This window comes from Gymnogyps californianus, chromosome 1, assembly GCF_018139145.2.
Source record: "Gymnogyps californianus isolate 813 chromosome 1, ASM1813914v2, whole genome shotgun sequence".
NCBI lineage: Eukaryota > Metazoa > Chordata > Aves > Accipitriformes > Cathartidae > Gymnogyps > Gymnogyps californianus.
In genome coordinates, this window is record NC_059471.1 from 148,148,222 (window position 1) to 148,170,987 (window position 22,766).

Consider the following 22,766-nt stretch of genomic DNA (forward strand, 5'->3'; position numbering starts at 1 on the left):
TAAGAGCTAAATCTATGAACAGGATCTATCTGAAGTCTATTCATTCAGTTCTTCCTGTTGGTCTTCATATTTCTCCCCTTTCTCAAAATAAAAGATACCTATCTCAATTGTATTGTTAGAATATTTCCTTAACAGTGAATCGCTGGAAAATATCATAGTAGGAAAAAGAAGATTTAAAGGGCATTTTTTATCTTATTAGTTTTCCCAACAGAAAGCTTCTCTTTTAGCTAACAATTCTTGCTCTAAAGACTAGTCTTGCATTAACATATCAAGTCTCCTACTTTGATTCATAATTATGTCACCAGATTTTCTTAATAAATTTATCCTATCCCTCCTGCTGAAGGGAGTACTGCTGATGAATTTAGCGTACTCCTTCTACTGAAGGACTGAGAGAAATATTAGATTTCAGAAAGTGTCAATGAAAATCAAAACACTTTTTGAAACTGGAAAAAGCAGTGTTGATTGAGCTCATCTGCTGCACTGCTCTGTGGAGGTGGAGGTGAATACACTTAAAAATACCTCCTCCGGGGCAGTGCTGTGTCCTGTCGTGCGGCGTTGTCCCCTGTGTGGCCAGAGCCGTGTTCATTTGTCTGTCACAGTCATTAGTTGCTTGAAATGCTCCTATCCCTCTGCCCCCTTAGACAAACAGGTAAATAATATGCTGGGTTTAAGTTCAGCTTTCTATAAGGAGTGAAATTCAGAGGGGAGAGAGGGGCACATCCAGTCCTTTCTTCCCCACCCCCAGGTTTCTTTAGCAGGAACCCTAGTTAGCTAATGTCGCATCCAGCAGAAGGGTTGTTTGGGGATGCACTAAAATCTAAATACAGGATGCAACTCAGTGCAGATTTGTATAAACTAAGATGCAGTGTAATTAGCATTAATGGCCATGCTGGACAACTGCTCTGAATCCAGAGAAGACCTGAAAGTAACAGCATTTTCAAAATTATTTTATTGTGGCTATTGTATTAACATGTTTGCTTCAAGTCCTGATGCTTGGACACAGGAGTGTATACTGGAGTACCTATTCCTTTCTCAGAAAGCTTCAGCCCCCCCATCATTAATAAAGAGTGGCTTGAAAGAGGCAAAGGGGACAGCAGCCAGAGCGGTGGTGAATGAAGTCCAAATATTTAGTCTTGAAACTGTATCACTCGTAAGGTCTAGCTTTCAATTTTCTGTGTGATTTTTGCTGTCATCTTTTTGACCAGCCTTTGGATGCTCCAATCCCCTTAATAGAAAATGGAAACAGTACAGAGCTGCTGCCAGCCCAACCAGTAGCAGTTTGTCTCAGAGAAATTCTGATATCAATGTACTGAGGATGGAAAATCCCCAGTGATCATTTCTGAAGTAATACTTACTTATGCATGCGTGTGCATCTTGGTGTTTATCTCGAGGCAAGATGTTGAACAGCCAGCAGAACCCGTGTTTGCTCTTGGTTGTTGTCTGAAGCAAGTCCCGAAGCAGAGGGCAGCAGCAGCAACATTTCATCTGACTCCGTGGGACCTATTTCTATCAGGAGTTTCCCATTTGTAAAATCTGTGGCTGGAGTAAAGATACAAATAGGAGAGTGTTGGGTCAGAACAACAAGGTGGACACAAGAGGAGAAGACACCAAAATACAAGAACATAAGGAATAACTAAAGAAATTACCTCAGCGTGGAGAAACAAGGGGATTAAAAGTAATAACTATTCAAAAATTTAGCATGAGGAAGGCAAGTGTGTGAGGGTCAACAAGGTGAGGTTCGAGAAGAAACAAATGAAAAATAGTAAGTCACGCAGCAAGTTAAATAGTTTTTCTACATTCTGTAGAACAGCAGTACTGAATGCTGTACAATAGCAATAAGAAGCATTTTTATTGAATGCATAGTGAGTTAGTGTAGCATGGATACATCTGATTTTTTTGTTGTTTTTGTTGTTCTGTTATATTTTTAAAAGGGAAAGGGTGGAGAAAGAGTGTCCTTATCTGACATTGCTACAATGTCAGATCCGCTACAGATAAGTGTTACCTTGTAATAGTCTGCTTGTTTTTGTTCAGGCTGGAGTTACAGCCTGTGCCTGCTATGTAGCTGGGGAAAAATTCTTGGGGTTTTTTGGGGCATGTGATAACAATGACTCGCTACTAACAACATTTTCTTAATCAGTAGATAATGATTGTTCCAGCCATTCTTGGTTTTCCTTTTCCTTCCCCTACATCCTCCTCTCCTTAACCCTTCCCCCTCCATCATTTCTAAAATATCCATGCCGTTAAGCTGTTCTTTTTTTCCATCTGATATTATGATCTGCCGCTGGGTGGGACCGATTGATTAAGGACAACTGGAAAAGAGCACCGGTCTCTGGAATATCTCATTTTCTTTAATGAGATAGCTCTGCCCTTCTAGAAAAGGGATTTTTAAAAATACATTGAGGGATTTTGTTATCTTCAAACTCCTACTAGGAAATTAAATGGCAGGGCATGTGAGTTGTTGATGTGTCAGCTTGTTATTGCACACAGATTGTATTGCTTTCATTAGGCTGCCATGCTACAAGGTGGGGAAGGCAAAGAGTATTTTAGCATTTGGGCATTTTTTTAAATGAATATTTATGACCGATGTAATCATGTTGTATACCGGTATAACACTCCCTGTGTCTGTGATTAGACCACCTGTAACTGTTGACTACTAAAGAACCAAAGTATATCTGTCTCAGAAATGGTTTGTCTGTTATAAAGGCTGGACCCTTGTCATTTATATTGCTGCTTACTATCAATATACTAGAGTCCCTTCAAAAGTAAGGCTGATGGCAGCAGTGAAGTCCTGGGTGGATTTCTTTTTGCTCAGTCTCCGATACTGTGGGAAGTAGTAGTATTTATTTGTTTTTAGGAATTTCATATTTATAACTATTTTCTTACTATTTTTAATAATATTTTAATATAATTAAAGATAAATATCTTAATATTTATCTGATTATTTCTTATTATTTTAGCTATTTTCTTATTATTCTTTTTTTCTTAAATTCTTATTTAGTTTTCCTGGGTTTAAATATTTCTTGTTCAGAGTAGGCGTGATTTCTTTGCAGGATCCTGAGAAAGACATGACAATATTCACAAGTAAACTGTTGATACTTCAGGCCTACTTAAAGATGGATCATACAGTTAATTTTGAAGGATGTTTATCTTAAAGTCTAGGACACCAGCGTATGTTGCTGTGAACTGCTGGGCTGAGGTGAAAGGGAAGATGAAAAAGGAAGTGGAGTTTATTAATAGACTCCTGGATGACAATGGCTTCGCAGTGTGCACGGGTTGACTTGCTACGGGACTGGTTGTAAGAGATGAAAGAGCATTTGAGATGAGAAATACAGCAGAGAAAGCTATATAAGTGAATAATAAACGAAGCACTGCACATTCTGTTATCCGTTTATGGTTTTTTTCCCTTCTCTCCATCATGCACTTAATTAAAATTTTAAAGTGTTTTCCTAAAATTTTTTTTGTTTTGAAACGTTTAGGTTGAAAGAGATGAAATTGCCTGATAATTTTGGGGAATTAGGAGTAGCTTTTCGATGCTGTTATAAATATTTGGCGTAGTTATAAATAATGACTGTAAAAGGTTTGTTTGTATTCATATTGGGGAGCTTTCTTGAACCAAGGGATAGAAGGATTGCATAGCCTCTTGAAATTGTCATATCAAAGTAGTTGTCTTGGCATTTCAAAAGCATTTGATTTTTTTCTTTTTTAACAGTGGAAAATTGCATAAAGAACAGGAAACATTGTTGGCTTTACTCAACTATCAAATTGCAAGTGATGTTTTGTTTTCATATCAGCTAAAACTTGCTAAACTTTTGTGCTTACTTGGCAGAACAAGCTGCGTTGGTTTTTTGGGGTTTTTTTTGAAAGACAAAATTTCTGACTTCAGATTTTCATTATCGCTTGATTCAAAATATAATTTTAAAGCTTTTTATATTTACTCTAAGTGGTGCTATGTCTTACAGTGGGCAAGTATTAGTCATGAGACATGTTTTCTTCCCCTCATGTGAAAATCTGCTGTTCAGCTTCATTGCTGCTTTAAAACTCAGTGTGTTATGCTAACTTCAAAGACTGAGACTTTAGGTTCTAATATATTACATTCCTTCTACTTAAAATATCTGTTTCACTACTTTCATAAAAGTGGAGTACAAATAACAAATCAAGTATTTGTCAGATTAAGATGCCAGAGGAGTGAAATAATTTTGAGGGAGTCTAAGACCAAGTTTTTCCCCAGATCTCACTTTAAAGCAGATAGTTGCAGAATTTGTTATAAATGGGGCTATGAAAAAATCACAAATTATAGAAGAGTATGGCAAATAGAATTATTAAATAACTGTTATCTTTATAAAAGTGTGTATGGAAAGTAGAGAAAGTGGGGGGATACTGAAAAGCGATGGACATAATTTGTGTGAGTTTTTTGAATCTGGTCACTCTTAGGAAGCTAATCACAGGATAAACTCTTAAGCAGGGTAGCAAAATTGAGCAGCGGTTGCAGACGATAAGAATTAATAGCTGATAGGAAGTGCTGAAGAGCTTAATGGTAGCATGAGCTGTGCGCTCTGAGTAGCTCTGGTCCACGCAATCACTGAAACGGAACAAGGAGTGCACAGTGACCTGGCAAATTCTGCTGAGAAAATGAATATTTTTATTCTTTCATGTCATGGGACAATTTCAGGATGCTTCCCAAGGGTTGTAATTGCTAATGAACTGAGCAGCACTCGGCACAGATAGTAATTTATTGGAGACAGCTGCTAAGTACTACACTCTATAAAAAGTGGCTTAGAGCAGCCAAACAGGCTACCAAGTTGGATATGTGATATATTTGTGGGAACGTGCAGGACAAATGAAAGTAAAATGTGGGTATGTCAGTAAAGATGTTTTGCAAGGAGCAATCAAAGATTTAAAAGAAAAATTGAAAAAAAAAGTGATACTAAGCAAAATTACCAAGTATGTGCTCACTAAAGGCAATACCACACTTCCACATGATTACATTTGGCTCATAATCAATACAGCTCAGTTCTAGTTAACTTTGCTAACTGCATCTCAGGTAGATGTCAGATGTTCCTCAGAAAGGTATAAAAATGAGTCTGTTCTCAGTACAGAAGACCAAAAGCAGCTCCTACATCTCTTGAACTGACAGAAGACTTTAGAGCTGAGAACAGAATTTGATTTTTGATTGTGTTTTTGCATGAAAGAGGAAAGTAGCAGAACATATGTGGATGCAAAATACAGTAGGTACTGTAAGTCAATCAGCTGCTGCTTCTTTGTAAAATAGGAAGAGAACAGTTAAAGTGAGGCAGTAAGTTGACTTAGTGGTTCAGAAGATAAGCTGGTTGTAAGGTGGCTTTAGTACAACAAAGCAGGTTGTGTTTGCTTTGGAAATGGAGCTTTTGTTAGGTACAAATTTTATCTGACGTACTTTTGACTATTTTGCAGAGTTAAAAGAAATCTTTTTTCTATTTAATGACTGAGATGTAGAGAAATATTCAAATATATATTATTCATATATGTATAAATGAAGGAATATTTGCCCATGGTAAATTTGAATAGAGATTTGTTAATTGTTCACAGGCTTATGAAAGTGACTTTCCAGAGTCAATTTTAACTTCAATGGGCAAGTTGTTAAAGGGAGAAGGCATTCTTTTAACTGTTTCATCACAGCTTTTTCAGTATTTCTGTTATATGAGAGGTTTCATTTAGCATGCCAAACTTTCAGGATGTTAAATGCTGCTTTAAAAAAAAAAAAAAAAGGCTTTTTTTAGTCCCAAAATATCTAACCAAATTTCCCTTTGTGCTAACAATTCTGTTTTGTTTTGATAATGCATCTTTCCAACAATTCAGCTGGTAAGTTTCATAGAATATTGTTGTGGTTTAACCCCAGCCAGCAACTAAGCACCAGGCAGCCGCTTCCCCCTCCCCTCTCCCAGTGGGGTGGGGAGGAGGAAAAAAAAAAAAGGTAAAACTCGTGTGTTGAGATAAGAACAGTTTAATAACTAAGGTAAAATAAAATACACTACTAACTAAGAATAATAATAAAATAATAATAATAATTGTAATGAAAAAGAATATAACAAAAAAAAGAAATAACACCCAAGAAAAGACAAGTGATGCACAATGCAGTTGCTCACCACCAGCTGACTGATGCCTGAGCCATGATCCGCCCATCCCGGCCAACACCCCCCCCCCGTTTATATACTGGACATGACGTTCCATGGTATGGAATATCCCTTTGGCTAGTTCAGGTCAGCTGCCCCGGCTGTGCTCCCTCCCAGCTTCTTGCACACCTGCTTGCTGGCAGAGCATGGGAAACTGAAAAGTCCTTGGCTTAAGATAAGCGCTACTTAGCAACAACTAAAACATCAGTGTGTTATCAACATTATTCTCACACTAAATGCAAAACCCAGCACTGTACCAGCTACTAAGAAGAGAGTTAACTCTGTCCCAGCCGAAACCAGGACAAATATGTATCAAAAGGTCATTTCAAAAGTTTCATTTGAAAGAAATGAACTGAGGGTTAAAAATCAAGCATGCCTAACTATTAAAGTTGCCATTTGGAACATCTTGTTCACTTCTGCAGTAGATGTTGTTCTTTGTTTAGTCAGCCTTTTATTTCTAAAGCTATTCCTAAAGACCATTGTATCAATAATAATAGCTTTATTCACTAAATTATAAATTATTTGAAGAAATAACTATCAAATTGCAATTGGGAGAAGTTCCATAACAGGTCTTTAAGGCATCACCGCGATGCAAATAATAACAATTGAGCTTGTTGATGCAATTTCTTTCCAATTTCAACCATAATTTTCTCATTAGGTTTGTATTACATCTGTATTAAACCTTCATCTTTTAAAAGATTTCAATTCATATGCTGTTGGTTCTTTTCCCAGATCGTTTTCCTCAGTAAGTGACGAGAAGAATGAATGGACATATATCAAATACCCCTCCTGGTGGATATGGAAGTTATTTTCCTCAAATGAAGTAAGGTTATGCCTTTTGATTTTCCTTTTATAGACAAAAAATAGTGTTGTATTTTCTTCTCTATGCTTTCATTTCAGATAGAGCTATAATTATTAGATCTCATTGGAATAATACAAAGGCAGTTTCTGTAAAAGAATGTGCAGTTTCCAAACCATGTAACCAAACTGACAGATATCATCTGACTGATATTTGTATTAGTGTAAGAGTAAAGCTGTATTACTGAATGGAATCATCTGGAACAGAAAAATAAATTGCTGTAGCCATAACATACTTATTATATTATTCGGAGAGGTCTTTGTATGCCTGAAATGTTTAAGGTTAGCTCTGAGTGAAAGTATTTTTATGCATAAAAGATGAGGCTGCCCTTTCCATCTGTGAGAAAATATTGTTTCCCAGTAAACAGAACTGAGCAACTGTTAGCTGAAAGTGTTACCTTGCCTGAGATAAGAGGATGCTCCCTGTATCAGAAGCATGGCACTAGGCTCATTCGCAGCACTAATGAGAAATGGCCTAATCTGATGCCAGAGAACATGTATTCCTGTATGGAGCAGGGCATCTGTGCTGTCATCTGCTTCTCATATTGTTGTCCCTTTAAAGTGAGTTGTATATGACTCATTCTTGTTGTTACACAAGAATGAAGTTGGATTGCCTTTTCATTTGTTGTAGGCAATGACAGTCCTTTTAAGTCTTTTATGAAAAGCAGTTAAAACTATTAACAACAATTAACACTTGTGTATGCAGGAAAAAAAAAATCCTACCAAGTCTTTGGCATAGCCGTCATTATTATTATTATTATTATTACTATTATTTAGTGATTTTGTTTACTTACATTATGGTAGTATCTATGTGTATACCACACCTCCATTGTGCGTGATGTTGTATTAATGTAACAAAAAAGAGCTCAGAAGGGCTTCCAGCCTGAGTGAAACACAGTTCATTGTATTCATGGGGCAGAACAAATATCCAATATCATTACCTCTGTTAGTAATGTCGTAGGTATGGGTAGTCCTACATAAGGGGAGGGTTTTTTTCAATGCCTGTTTCTGTGTGGCAAATACCTCTATACAGAAGTTAACCAGAAATGTTTTCTTCTAGTGGCTATGGTTCCCCAACGTTTGCTCAGACAGAGAGGGAGCAGAATTCAAGAACAAGTGCAAAAGCTCTTTACGGTAAGGCAGCATAAAGTCTCTAAACTTTTATGTTAAAATTGTTGTTTAAATATTGATTGTGATGTCATGGTGGAAATATGCATATAAATCTGAAAGTGTGTCTACGTACACATGGGTGTGTATGTCAACAAAATCAAAGAACAAAGTGATTTTATTCCTACTAAAACTAACTAGGCTAGCTAGAAAATGTTTTTACAGTTTACTAAGCAGAGAACTCCCACCTGCTAATTTTTAAGGCAGCAATGTGTAAAGCATTTATCACAAAATTAAGAGTGATCCTATAGCTAAGGTATGTACCAGGGAGAAGGCATTCAGGGGTCTAGCTGTGCTGTAGATTTGATTCATGACCTGTGTCTCCCCCTGCCTCCCCAACTTTATCCCCTGCTAGCAGAAAAGGAGTTTACAATATTATTCTTGTTTGACACAAGGATTTCACGGAAATTAGTTTTGACGTAACGGATTTGGAGTCCTATTTGGCCTGCAGTTTTCAACAGGCTTTGTGACTGTCAAATGTGATGTTACTTTCAAATGCCTAAACACTGTTGCACTTACCAACTACAAATGCTAGTATTTGTCTTGGCTGTATACGCTACTGTCTAGCCCATGGCCAAACCACTGTGGAGGCAGAACGTAGTCATGTTCCTTGCCAGCCAAATTGCACCATTTCCTGGTTGTCCACCTCCACTGTGAATACATCCTGCTGATAGCTGTGCTGGTAATGGAAATACAAGCAGCAATGAGGCTGAGGGATGTTCTGCTGTGTAAATCTGTGCCTGTTGTTAAATGCTCTTTTGAAAGTCAGTACAACTGATGAGACTGGAAGAACGAGGTTTGCAGTGAGAATCCAGTCCTGTGCAGGACCCCTCACACCTCAGCCTGCTCTCCGTTGTTGCATCTACCACCTCTTCTGCAGGTTAACAAGCTGGAAACCTCAAAGAGCAGTGGCTAATAACTGCAACATCCCTCGTAGCAACTAATCTTTTCTCCGTCCGATTTTGGGTGGGGTGATGGCTGGGAGTGACCTTGGAGGTTAGGGGAGTGATGGCAGGATGCTTCGTGGCATTAGAACAGCATTAACTTTGCCCTTGGAACGATACCCTATAGGCCTTGAGTTTGGTTACTCACCCATGAGCACATGAGAAGAACTTTGTTCTATTGGTTGCCTTGTTGGCTTTCAAACTGCTTCAAAATTCATGAGGCTAAAAGCCCGCAAAGGAGATTGGAGGTCTCCTAGCTTTGTATCCTCTGAAAAGAGGAGTGGTGTGAAAAAGCTGACGTGGTTTGGTGGCTGAAGGCACTGTGCTAGAGTAGTGTGAAGGTCCAGTTCTGGAAAAGTCAGCAAAGACAGATGTAGAAACCATTTGAAACATTTGTCATTTAAAAATGATGTTGGATGTGAATCGTTCACATTGAAAGTTTAAATTTATCTTTTTTAGTGGTATGCTACAAAAGTCAGTCGCTTGACGTAGTATTAAAGGCAGGAACTGCAACTGAGAAAAATTCTGAAGTGATCATTTTAAATAGTGATTTCTGCATCCTGTATGGGTTCACTCAACAAACTGATTGCACGTGTTGACAGAAATAGTAGGTGGTAACAGAAACTAGCAAGAGACATTGCAAAAAACTCTGAGATTATTTCTTGATGACACGTTATGAGAGCGTTGCACTTGTTCATTTTATATCATCATCATGATTTTTCAAGAGTACATGGTTTGAACAGCGTGGTAGTATCAGTGTCTTAACCATGTCCTTTAATCCTTGTGGGCTTTTAAAATAATACCTCTCTGAGCTTTTTCGTATCAAACATGATGGGATAGTCATATGACAGTTAAAGATGGGGACAAGCAAGTAAATTTGAGGCATATAATAGTAAACAGCCTTTTACTTCTAAAATACTTAATTGAATTCAGGTACTAATTGAAAATGCTTACCATATAACTGCTGCATGGCGGCTCCTGTAAAATGAATTGTTGATCATGGTTCACTTCATTGCTGGTAGATATATCACAAAACTGTAGTTGCAGTTGCCAGGAACTGAGTGAAGTAGGAGACTCAATTATCCTGGAGCTCCGAGTGAAGATATATTGGCACAGCTTTTAGAGAGGAGTTTGCACATTTTACTGCTTCTGCTCTGTTTTGTATGCATAAAGAACTAGGCTGTCAGTATCACCAAATGTATGAACTGGAGAAAACAAGGAAAACACATAAAACCTTTCTCAAATTCAGGGCAATTTTATTTTTTTAATTTTAACAACCATGTTACCATTCTGCTGCATCGCACGTGTGTCTTTTCATCCTTTGTGATGTTAGGGAATTTTGTACATGCTGTCCCAAGGGAGGTAGGAAGCAGTTGAGTGATACTGGAATTGTTAAAATGTGTTAAAAGTGCTTATTATAAAATATTTTATTTATAATTGATTTATAATTAATGACTAACTTAAGTATTTTATTTGAGATCCATGAGACTGAAAGCCTACAAGGCAGATTGGAGGTGTCCTAGCTTTCTTTTTATATGTTATATTATGTACATGTATAGTAAATATTTACATATTTTATTTATGTAAATACATAAAGCTCATGTATTAGTAGAATCACTTACAATATATCAGAAAAAATATATAACATTCTACTTTAAAAGTAAAATGGACCATGTTTTTTTGTTTTGATAAAACGTGACAATGTAATGTTAGCAGCAAACATTGTCCATGACAAACTTCCTTTTCTTGGAAGACTTTTGAGTGTCATTTGGACTAAAGCACCTATCCATGGGTATCAACAAGTGAAGATAGTACCTGGGCTCCTAAGTGACCACTTGATCTTGAACTCAATTTCTTCCAAGCACAGTAAAGACTGAAAAATTATTATTAATAATAATAATAGTGTATGTGTGTGTGTATATATATACACACACGTATATGTCATGTCCTGAAGTTTCTCTCTTGAGTCCCAGTGCTGAGGTGATTCATGATTGTTCAGTCCTTCGGTCATCAGGCAGAAGGTTGGCCACAGTGCCAGTGGGAAAGGAAGCTAGAGTTTTGTTGGTGTTACAGACAGTTCAGTTAAAACTAGACTGGAGCCATCCCTATCTCTGATGTTGTTATCTGATAGCAAAAACTTCCTTGCAATTGCCTTTTTTCCTGTGTCAAATAATCCCTCTGTTTTCACTCATTTCCTTCCTGAAATGAACTGTTTTCTATTTGCATGATAAATCTCTCACTGAACTGGGAGGGAAGATGCCCTCTGCACATTCTTATGGGGTTTATTTCATCATTTAATTCCTGATTTTTCCATCCAAAATGGGGTTTGGCTCATATTGTCATCTGTTGTTCTAGCATTGGCTTCTCCATCTGTCTTCTGCAGCTCTGCTTGCGGGGAGATGTGCAGCGTCAGTTGGTGCCAATAGCCAGGGCTGCGCTGGGGGTTTGCCAGCGAGTGACGCAGTGTGGAGCTGCCCCATTCCCTAGGAGTAGCGAGCTAGTGGTTCACTCCAAATTGTTAGATTATTATACGACACAGAATTGAAAGATGTTGCTAAAATTGTCTTCACACTGCATCAGAAAAGACTGGGTGTTTTATACGCTGTGCTTATATTCTCATGGCTGTGATTAGGTGCTAGCAGTGAAATTGCATGTGTATTTTTGCATTGCTCAAATACCTCATTCAGAGCAAGAACTGTAGTGTAATAAATTCAAGGAAATCATAAGCAGATCATAGACTAGGTAAATGAGTCTATTAAAAGAAGCCATCCATGTAACATGCTTGTATTATTTGTCAATTTAATTAATTTGAGTATCAGTTGACTCCTAAACAATATACATTCTTTGATAGCTAGTTCCACATAGCCATCAGGGAGAAGCTTGTGGCATAAATCTCTGAAAGTAATAGTGTTTGGTCCTCTGAAAATGAGATTTGTTTTGAACTCAAGTTTTGACCTTTCTCCCCGGATGTGTAGGTCATGTCTCCCGCACTTCGCTCTCCGTCTCAAGTTGAGTTTTTCCAGCTGCCGCAATACTTTCTTAACGGGATGTCAGCAATCAGTCCAATGCAAACCACAAATATATGGTAGTAAACTAAGTATTGGGCTTTTCTGCTTGATGATGTGTGGTAATAATTTACAGTGTCGCTCCAGGATTCTTAGGACAGCTTGTGAGGGAGACTCTTAATCTATGTCCACATGGATTGCCATCAGATTTCAGAGCTTTGTCTCTTTGTATACTGTACAGACATTTTCCAATTTGGCTATGGAAGGGGAAGATTGGATCCACCATTACCCTTCTTTGTGTTATCATAACCATAACACTGATAACATTTATTACATCTGGCCTATGCAATTATTTGTAAGACATTGGTGGAAGTCTAGGCATCGAGATTCCTCATTTCTGTTTTAGGCTTTTAGGAACTGAAAATTTGTTGTGTCTAAAGGTATCATAGCCCTAACCAGCACTACCCGTGCTTCAGGTCATCTCTTAAGACCCAGCCTGAGATCTTTTGCTTCTGGTGAGAATTTTCCCTACCTAGATAAAGAATTAGATTTCTCTTGCTGTGATACATTTCTCTGTGTGGTCTTCTGGACAGTGGCACAGAGCCAGCCTATGGTAGAGTTTATTAAGCAGCTTTCTCATGTGCCATACTGCTGTACCCTCTTCCAGCTGGAAAATGGGTGAGACAGGACTCTAGCTATGTCAGGTTCTGTTCATAGCTCTGCCTCAGTGGACCTTGGGCAACGCTGCTGTTTTTGTCTGAAACTGTGGAATAGTTACCTTTCCAAAGTATGAAATGGTCTTTCACAGAAATAACTGGGGAGAGCACAGAGTTCTTAGTGTAGTGAGGGCAAGGAAGAGAATGAGCGATGGCAATCTTGAGTCCTGTTTGTCTGTCATGTACTGTCTGGTAGTATTTCTGGCTTGGCTAAAAGTCTTTGGTCAAGAGGTTTTTTGTTTTCTGGTGTTTCGGATGCCTCCAAAAATGGTATGAAATCACTACCTTTTAACATCTTTTTGAAACCAGAAACACAATCCATTCCTGATGATTGGTGAATTCAGTAAGTTCACAAAGACATGAATAGCAGTAGCATCTGTCCACATCAGACAGCGGGAAGAGTATTAGTTTCTGTGGATCAATGTTTCTGTTCCTTTGAAAGGTTTAGTAGCTAGTAGATCTTACAGTCAGGACCTGTGAGTGAAATGCTGTGCTGCTTTTAAGTTTATTGCCCATGCATTGTGAGAGATGTTATTTTGTTTAAATTCCTCTGGGTTGCATTTGCTATAGATTGTGATTAAGAATTTAACTTGTCTTCTGCCATGATCTTTTTTTATTTTTATTTTTTTCTTTTATCAGAGGGAAAATACTTTAGGTAAATTGTGTGCAGCATATCAGCAGGGTTTGAGCTAACTGCGGTATTAAGGCTGCACTGTGTTTTACATGTCGGATGTAAGAGCTGCAGTAAGTAGAGTAAATAGAAAAAACTCAATAGTTTTGATAGTTTTATTCATCCTTTGATAGTTTTATACATCCTATCTGGAAGTCTCTGTTGCAGAATTTCACTTTAGCTTCAATAACTCTCTTCATGCATGAAGGGACCCATGAGAGGCTGAGATTGATTGGGAGGATTAGGAGAGTGAAATGGAGCATACAAAACTTTTTTTTTTTTTTTTTTTTTCTTCAGTGTCAGGGGTTGACCCCAGCCAGCAACTAAAGACCTACCCGGTTGCTTGCTCATTCCCCCTGTCTCCTACCTGCAGCAGGACGGGAGAGAATCAGAAGAGCAAAAGCAAGAAAAAACTGATGGATCAAGATAAAGACAGCTTTATAAGTGAAGGAAAGAGGAGGGAGGGAAAAAAATTGAGTTACGCAAAGGCAATCACTCACCACCTCCCGCAAGCAGACCAATGCCCAGACAGTCTCTGAGCAAGGGCTACTTTGGAAAGACTACCTGCCAGTTTTATTGCTGAGCATGACATTATACAGTATGGAATATCCCTTTGGTCAGTTGGGGTCAGCTGTCCCAGCTGTGTCCCCTCCCAACCTCTTGTGCACCCCCAGCCTCCTTGCTGGAGTGGCAGAGTGAGGAATAGAGAAGGCCTTGACACTGTTCAGCAACAGCTAAAACATCCCTATGTTATCAACACAGTTTTGGTCACAAATCCAAAACACAGCACCATACAGGCTGCTGTGAAGAAAATTAACTCCTTCCCAGCCAGACCCAGTGCGTTCAGTAAGTCAGCAAATTCTGTTGCTCATTTTCAACAGTAGGGTATGAGTTACTTGCATTTGAAGATCATGTAATAAGTCAAGAGGTGTTTTCAGGGTTTCTGTAAAAGCAGTCAGATTAATATTGATGAGTAATAATCAGCCACTTTGATATGTGAAAGAGTTGAGGAGATGGAAGCTACATTTCCAGAAGAATGATAATGGGCAACTCTGTAGGAAATGAAGAAAAATAAGGAGCTGTATATGGATGGAAAAGACTGTGAGAGTCATGTGCTCAGATATATCTGACTTGGAAGTGGAAATGTGGAAGTGTTTTAAGAAGAAGCAGCAGACTCTTGTGTTATCTGGATAGAGAAGGATGCAGAACAGGTTTGCAGGCTTATATTAATTTTGCTAGAAGTTCAAGGTAGTGGAGCACATCAGCAGAAGGAGGTGCAAAAGGGTTTGTGTCCTCCTTTCTGAGGGCAAGGTGAGAACTTGTAGAGTTTGTAGGTAGAATCTGGGATGTGAGCCAGGCACTAGGAGAAAGCAGGGGCCAAGATTTAGTTTTGAGCTACAGGCAAAACCCATGGGAAACGGGATGCATTCTAGATGCCAGTCTTTTTTTCTTTTTTCCTTCTTTTTTTTTTTTTTATTTTTCCTTTGTGTTATGTTCATATTATCATGGGGGGACTTTATTCATTCTTCCTTCAGTGCAATTTATACCAGGCAGCCAAGAAAACCATTTCTCGGGGCGCCTGGGTGGTTAGCAGCTGGGTTGACCCTGTATGGGAAAGGAGACTCACTTTCTAACTATTGAATTGTAAAAGGGTTGAAAAACAAAGGTTGAGGAAAAACCCTTCCAGAAGCAATGGAATAATTTTGCCTGATGCTAGGGTGCTTATTAGAAGATGTATTTTGAAGGGTGAATAATTTCAGGATGGAGCGGTTACCCATAGTACTTACCTCCAGCTCCTCTATAGGAGTGTTGACAACGTTCACAGCTGCTATAGGCTACTTCTTAGCTCATCCAAAACCACATAAAAGTTGCAGCACTGAGCAGTAATTAAGAGCTTATGAGGTACCCTCTCTTTTTTTTTTGGTTTGGTCTGTAACTACAACAAGACTTGGAAGTCTCCCCAGTTTTAGTTTGAGTGCTTCAGTGCAGACTTTAGATTGCATCACTTTCTTGGACTCCCAGAAAAGGGAGTCTCGAAGTCTGCATAAGTGACATGCATTACAGGATGGTTTTTTGGTAGAAGGGCCTATAGGATAACAAGAAATGGTGGTCAATGCCCCATGCCAGTCAGTGTTTAAGAGGCATTTGGACAATGCCCTTAGTAACATGCTTTAACTTTTGGTGAGCCCGGTGAGCACTGAAGTGGTCAGGCAGTTGGACTAAATGATTGTTCTGGGTCCCTTCCAACTGAAATATTCTATTCAAAATGATAATTTGGATCTCTAGCAGGTTCTAATAATCGTTCTACCTGCATTAAAGAAATAAATCGGTAAATAGGAATTGCTGCTGAACGTAGTATGGACTGTCAGTTGTTGTGGTGACCATACTTTTCGTTTATTAACACAAACATGGACTTTTGCTAATCGGAAACTTTATTGAAGTTCTTGTTACTATTCTGTTGTAATCAAGAATGCAGAACTTGAGGGGCTCTCCTTGGTTCTTAAGTGTAGGCAACCACAGATTTTATTAGCATTCAGAAAGCGCTCTCTCTTATATAAACAGTATTGTTCTGACCATGACATAGTGTGTTGAAAACCTTGCCATTCATGTCTATTGTGAGTGTTGTGCTGCTCTGTGGAAGAGGATGTGTTAATCAGTGCTACTAATGGTTTTGGTTATCCTGTCTTAACACAGGACAAAATTTCTCTGAAGCAGAGCAAGGAATCTCTTGCAAAACTTACTCTCTGCTTTTTAATTCCTTTGGAGCCTCTACATATGTCAGAATTTCTTTGTCTATTTAGAACAACTCCAACTGTTATCGTTTGCAGAATTTATAAATCTTACAGTGGATGTAAAATTTCTTATCCTTGTTTAATTTGATATAATTAAAAATAATATTTTTGTTCACCTAAAAGAAGATAATAACAGTCAAAATTGAATATTTGATGCATTGCTAATTGAAACAAGTGACTTCTTTTTGTTTTGTTTTGTTTTTTTAAAGCATATATTCTTTCTTACTGGACAGCATTTAACTATCATTTACAGTCCATAACAGAAGACAGTTAACTGATCCCCTTGGAGATGCAAATAATTCTATAGGGTTAAACTAGATACTGCTTTTTAATTCCCTTGTTTTGTTAGGAACAGATGGACTTTACTTCTTCAGATCATCATCCAAACAAAAAAAGAAAGGTAGCAAATCAGACAGTACTGCTTCACTGACTGTTTTGTTGGGGTGTGCATGTGTGTGTGTCTATTGTGGTTAAAAAGAAAATCAACCAAAAAAAATACTTTAAGTAACATGCTGCAAAAGCAGAAATAGTAGTTACAGTTGGAGTCAGTGCAGCTCCTCTGCCCTGGGATTTCAGAATAATGGATAATGAAAGTAAGAGATCTATTTTGAATTATTCACGCACTTAGTTAAAAATTCTGATAATCCATGGTGTTCTTGAATTTGGCTGATTGCACTGCACACTTCTCTTGCTAAAGCAAGCTGAGTAGCTGCTGTACAGGAGCAGGATGGCTCTGTTGCATGAGCAGTGTTTGTCATCATGGGAGGGGGGCTTCAAGCCAGTGAGGTATTTCAGAAACTGTATTGTCTTTCATGAAAGTCACCGAGAACTGGAGAAGTAATGGTGTGATTATAAAAGGTGACAAATCTACAAGTGACATCTGAAAATGAGGGCACTCCTGTCTTTGTCAGCATGTGAAATTCCTGCATGGAGGAACCCTGGTCACAGAAGAGACTTTTACAGTGTGGCTTTTATGGTGTCCTCACTGCAGATCTCTCTGTGTCACAGATCACGTGCTTGGTAGTAGTTAGCATATTTTTATTTTGCAAAAAGTAACATAACTTTCCTGTCAACAGAATCACACACTTTTATTTTACCTCCAAGTACTCCAAGTGTGATGAAATTGATGTATTTCGTATGTACATCAGGTACTTTCCTTCCGAACAAAATCAAACTGCCTATTTTACTTGAAGATCAGAAATCAAGTTATCTAATGAAATGGAGAGAAAAGAATAGCCTACTTGCAGAGTTTCCTTGGACCTCTCTTAGCCATGTCATCTAGTGACTTTCTTCCTTAAACAAAGCTCCTGGTGTTCCAGATCAGGCACTTAAGTGGTTATAGTGAAAAAAGAGAAAAACCTTCCAAGTGTTGCAGTCAATTTTTTTCCACCTGTGGTTCTACCTACAGAAATTACTAAACTAAAACAGGAACATAGGGCTGTAATTTGGCTTTTCACATATGCACAGTATCAAATGGTGCATTGAACAAGGGTGTACCTGTGAGTTGGCCAGCACTGAGTATTTTCAGCATAGCGCGTTGAAAAGTTTTGTTCAGTATTCATCTAAATTCATTATTTTGTGGTGTAGGTGTGTGTTGTGTCTTCATCTTGCTTTTTCCCTTCCCTCCTCTCCTGGTTTAATGTTAATCTATTGTATAGAGTAAAAGGCAAATGATGTTTCTGATTTTGCAGCATTGTGTTTTGTTAGCTGAAAAATATTTCTATTTAGAGATATTTGGTGTGTATTTTTCTCTCTTTTAAAAAAAAAAAAAAAACTTTCCATGCATATTTCTACATTAGTAATTCATCAAATTGAATACTTTAGGAAGAAATAAAGGATGAGTCAGGTCTGTTTTGTGTGTGGCTTTGTTGTTTTGCAGATTTAACATGAGAATTATATGTATATCAGAAAATACTTTTGCTTTCAAGTGCATTCATACAAATACAGTAAGCCTGATGCTAGTTATCATATTGCTACCAAAGTGGCAAGCCAGTGATTTTAATAATCAGGCTTCCCAATGAAGCATTTTCAGTCAGAACACTGCTCCCCTCCGGTGTCCTGACTCACTGTGACAAGATAACTGGCTTTTGTTTGCACCCACTGGCTCTCTGTTAACATCGTTGACGTAAGTATGATCCTTGTCCTGGACTATGCAGGGGTGAAGGTTTTTTCTCTTGAAATACAGAAATTAACAGCAGCTCATCTTCTATTTTCGTATATACAACTAGTCCTAAGTATCTCTGAGAAGTATTCAAAACAGCAGGATAAGAAGTTGAATGAATAATTATTCTTTCTTTTCCTCCCATCTCTAGAACAAAGAAAGAATTATGCACGAGACAGTGCCAGCAGCATATCTGAAACTTCGCAGTATCACGTAGAGGTGAGATGAGGGGTGATATACCAATTATAGCTTTCAGTTACATGCAGTTATTTTTGCCTACATGATTTTTGACGATACGTATGCTTGAAGGCGTATACATCTTCCAAAATACCCTGCCAGCCCGAGGTCACTTCAGAATAGATTACACTGAAATGTCTCAAATTCTATAGCTTTGCCATAACGAGCTGAAATTTTGGTGTAGAAGAATGTAAGCAAATTTGTGTGTAGTTTGGCAAATGGACAGAACTTCTCAATGGGATATCAATTCAATGTGTTATGCTGCCCTGTCTCTGAACCTGGCTTGTTGCAAGGATGAGGCAAAGCTGAAAAACCCTGTACTGTTGCTGAGGCACACTGGATGATATTTAAAATGAATACTTTGATCAGTTATAACCAGCAGAAGTGACAGAATATTCAGAAAGAGCTGAGCATTAACCCCTAAAAGCTCCAGTTAGTCTACTACATAGTAGTTAAACAAATATATTCTGCCTGCACAGAGTGAAGTGCAAAGTATGTTACTTCCTGTCTTAAGCTGCTTTGCAGAATTACTGCATGCTGCTGTCATATTTTATCCAGGAGTAGATATATTTAAAATATTCAGCAAAGTAAGCCTGGGTGCCCATATGTAGCCTGTTAAGCACTTTTGGATGCAATGCTTCATTCTGTAGTCTTACTTTGGCACAAACTTTCTCCCGCTGCCATCAGACCACTGTCATAGGTTAAGCCAAGTCTTGCAAATACCATAGACAGTCAGGTCCTTTTTGCTGGGTTTTAAATTAGCTGTAAATTGTGAGATCATTATGCAGAAGAGTCTTAATTTCAAGTGCTTCTATCCTATGATCAGCTTGCAAATGAATACTTGCGTTGCTTCTAATTGTCTGTCTATTTTTCTTTGGTTTCTTCGTAACGGTTTTGGGACTGTACTGGCATAAAAATTAGTACTTGTATTTGTAGTCTAAGGATTCCTGTGTGAGCAGCCAGTAGAGAGTTTGTTTCACTTCTTTTAAATACTTTGATTATATGCAGCTATCTACTCTCTTGTCTGTCATTACTAAGTGCTGTTATCCTGTAATAGAAGAAAGCACACTTAATTCTTCTTTTTTTTTCTTTTTTTTTTGAAAGTTATTTATAAGATAGATGTGCAGGCATATATTAAAAATGGTTCAGCTTGAATGAGTGTAACCAGGTTTTCAATAAGAATGTGAAGCTGGATTTATGCCTGGATAAAATGAAATAATTTTATGAGTTTTCTTGCATGGTTGGCATGTTGAAGGAGAAATTGTCAAAACCATAATGATAGGGAAGCCAGTTGAGATGATGTCTGTGAGGTAGTATTTAATTTCTAGACCATTAATTGAATCTGGAGAATATTCCAAGTTGATGGTGAGCAAAAGTAGTTAGTATACTACATTTCTACTGTGATCCGCATAAAAGAAGCAACTAGCTTGTCCATAAGGTATCCCAGTCAGATGCAAGCCCATCATGGTTACCATCAGCGTGCTAGCTGGCAGCTCTGGAGGAGATGAGGACACTCCAGGTCAAGGTGGTGGTGGAGGCATGTTGGCAGGGTGTTTCTGGGAAGCTTCTGCTGATGCTTCCTGGATTCAGCTTGCCAAGAGAGACAGGTTTTCACTCCTCAAGAAAGCTGATTAAATGCTCAGGGTTTAATTCTAGCTTTGATACCTGAAAGATGTCAGAATATGCCTTCAAGTCTAACCACTTACTGTAGTGAGGAAGTGACAGAGGATGACAAACAGTGAGTTACAAAAATCAGTTGACTTAAAATGACATGGACTAAACAACGTCTCTTATGGCTTATTGGTAGGATCTGTCATATACAAAGGCACTTCTATTCATGAATAATTTGTATTGCTATTTCCTGGCAATTTGAATACTGACACTGCTGAGCAATAAGGAAAATGACAATTTATTTTTTTTTAAATGTACATCCTGCTCACTAGCACTTGACCACCTTTGTTCTGGACCGAAAAGAGGCAATGATTACCGTAGATGATGGAATAAGGAAGCTGAAATTGCTGGATGCCAAAGGCAAAGTGTGGACTCAAGATATGATTCTTCAAGTGGATGACAAAGCTGTCAGTTTGGTGGACTTGGAATCAAAGGTAAGATCTGTGAGTGGCAGTCTCATTTTCAGAGAGAGAGAGAGAGGAAAAAAAAGGGAACGGGCAGAAAAATGATGTATGTGAGATTCGGTATTTTAATTAGCTTATTATCACTTTCCCTTTTTAACTCGTGCAGCTTTTCTGAGATCAGGACACTGTATAGTAAGGTGGTGTTTTGTGTTTGTTGTTTTTTTTCTCTTCCGGCAGAATGAACTGGAGAATTTTCCTTTAAGCACAATTCAGCATTGCCAAGCTGTGATGAATGCATGCAATTACAATTCAATTCTTGCATTAGTATGTAAAGAACCAACCCAAACCAAGCCCGATTTGCATCTTTTCCAATGTGATGAGATTAAGGTAAGATACTAATGGAGATCTGCTATGACTTATTTGAATAGGGGAAATTTTATGAATTGGCAAGTGGATAAAATCAAATGTGCTGATTCGTAGAAAATAATTCTGTTCTTTTATTCTTATAAATAAGCTTTAAGTTTAATGCACTTACGGTATCGACACTACTTATAGTATGTTAGTAAATGTAGTGTAGTATATCTTGCAATAGAGTAGTCCAGTATGTAAGCTGAATCCTTAGTGCATGTTCAAATACGTCGTTACTGTAAATATTGATTCTTGGGCTCTGTAGCTGTTCATTTAGGTTTGCAAATGAGTAAAGCTCTGGAATATGTATATGGTTTGCATTCACGCTTCTGAAGAAAGTGGTGTAAAAGAGTTTGAGTTATCTCAAATTCATCTTGTAATCTGCAAAGAACTCATCCAAGCCCTGAGTCTTACTTAGTCTTTCCCCTTTTTCTGCTCTTTTTGTCACTGAACAATTAAACCTTCTCTACATTCTCATCTCTCTGCATCTCTGCTCTGCTGGAGAGATAATGAAAAGGAAAATATTACTTGCAGGAGGGGCAAAACAAGGAAAGAGATTGTTTGTCTCTGATTAAAATATTTCATTCACACGTAAATAATTTTTTTAATGTACTCTGCAATACTTCTTTATTTCCAGGGTTATAAATTTTAATTTCTGTTAGTTACTCTATATAATTGGTATTTCTTTAAATTCCAGTTGACAATTTCATGGGGATTTTTAAATTCCTTTGTAGTTCACATCATTGTCTTAAAACAACAGATAGCTAATCACACTGTGCAACCTTTTAAAAATTGGTATAGAGAGAGTGGTGTGAAGATGACTGGCTAATTGTGTGATTAGTTGCACAGAATCTGCTGTTTCAATGGAAATTGGGATCCTGTGAGAAGTTCAGGTGGCATTATGTTAGGGATCCTTTTTGAGGTCTGGTTTTGAGGATCAGCTTCCCAAAGTGTAGAGGTGGTCTCTTTTCTTCAGACTTTCATCTTTTGAAGTTGTTCCTCTGTGTACAAATAAAAATGCAGAGTACATAAGCATGAGTTGGAATCCAGGTTCTCCCTCTTCTTCTGAGGTATTGTTTGAGTCTGTGACCATACCCTAGGTTTTGTTCCTTACCCATGAGACTTGGCTGTTTTTGAAAGGTTAGGTCTTTCTCCCTTGTGTTTTTCCTGCTTTTGATTAGAAGTTACCATGAACCTTAGGAGCCTCTGCAACAAAAAAATTAGTCAAAATCAGTTATATTTGGGGCATTCAATATTTTCTAAACAAAAAAATTATTGAATAATAAATATCAAGAGTATGATTAATGGAATTCTTCTGGGTTTAAGTTCCTCAAATCCCCTTAAGTTTTTTCTATTAATTCTTTAACCTTAATGTATCCCTCGTCCATATTCTGTAGTGCAATTCATTATAGCCTGAGAAGTCCCTTAATCCTTTTGGATCCTAAATTCAGCGAAGTCTTCTGGTCCCAGCAGAAGTTACACATTCCTCCCCAACAGTTACATACTTCTCCATTATGAATGTACTAAGACGTGGACCTTGTAGAGTGAGCCAGACACTGACAGATTCGGGCTTTGACAACCTGT

At 38.0% G+C, this 22,766-nt stretch overlaps 1 protein-coding gene across 6 annotated transcripts in view; it reads left to right on the top strand.

Annotated features, from left to right (window-relative positions):
* The window catches only part of EPS8 (epidermal growth factor receptor pathway substrate 8), a 141,167-nt gene that overhangs the window by 77,736 nt on the left and 40,665 nt on the right, over window positions 1–22,766 (top strand). For all 6 annotated transcript variants that reach the window (XM_050896617.1, XM_050896610.1, XM_050896651.1 and 3 more), the window contains 5 exons: window positions 6,882–6,972; window positions 8,068–8,141; window positions 18,614–18,681; window positions 20,643–20,804; window positions 21,012–21,161. In XM_050896617.1, coding sequence (XP_050752574.1) covers window positions 6,911–6,972; window positions 8,068–8,141; window positions 18,614–18,681; window positions 20,643–20,804; window positions 21,012–21,161 — 516 coding nt within the window. In that variant the 5' untranslated portion in view covers window positions 6,882–6,910. The remainder of the gene's footprint in view (window positions 1–6,881; window positions 6,973–8,067; window positions 8,142–18,613; window positions 18,682–20,642; window positions 20,805–21,011; window positions 21,162–22,766) is intronic.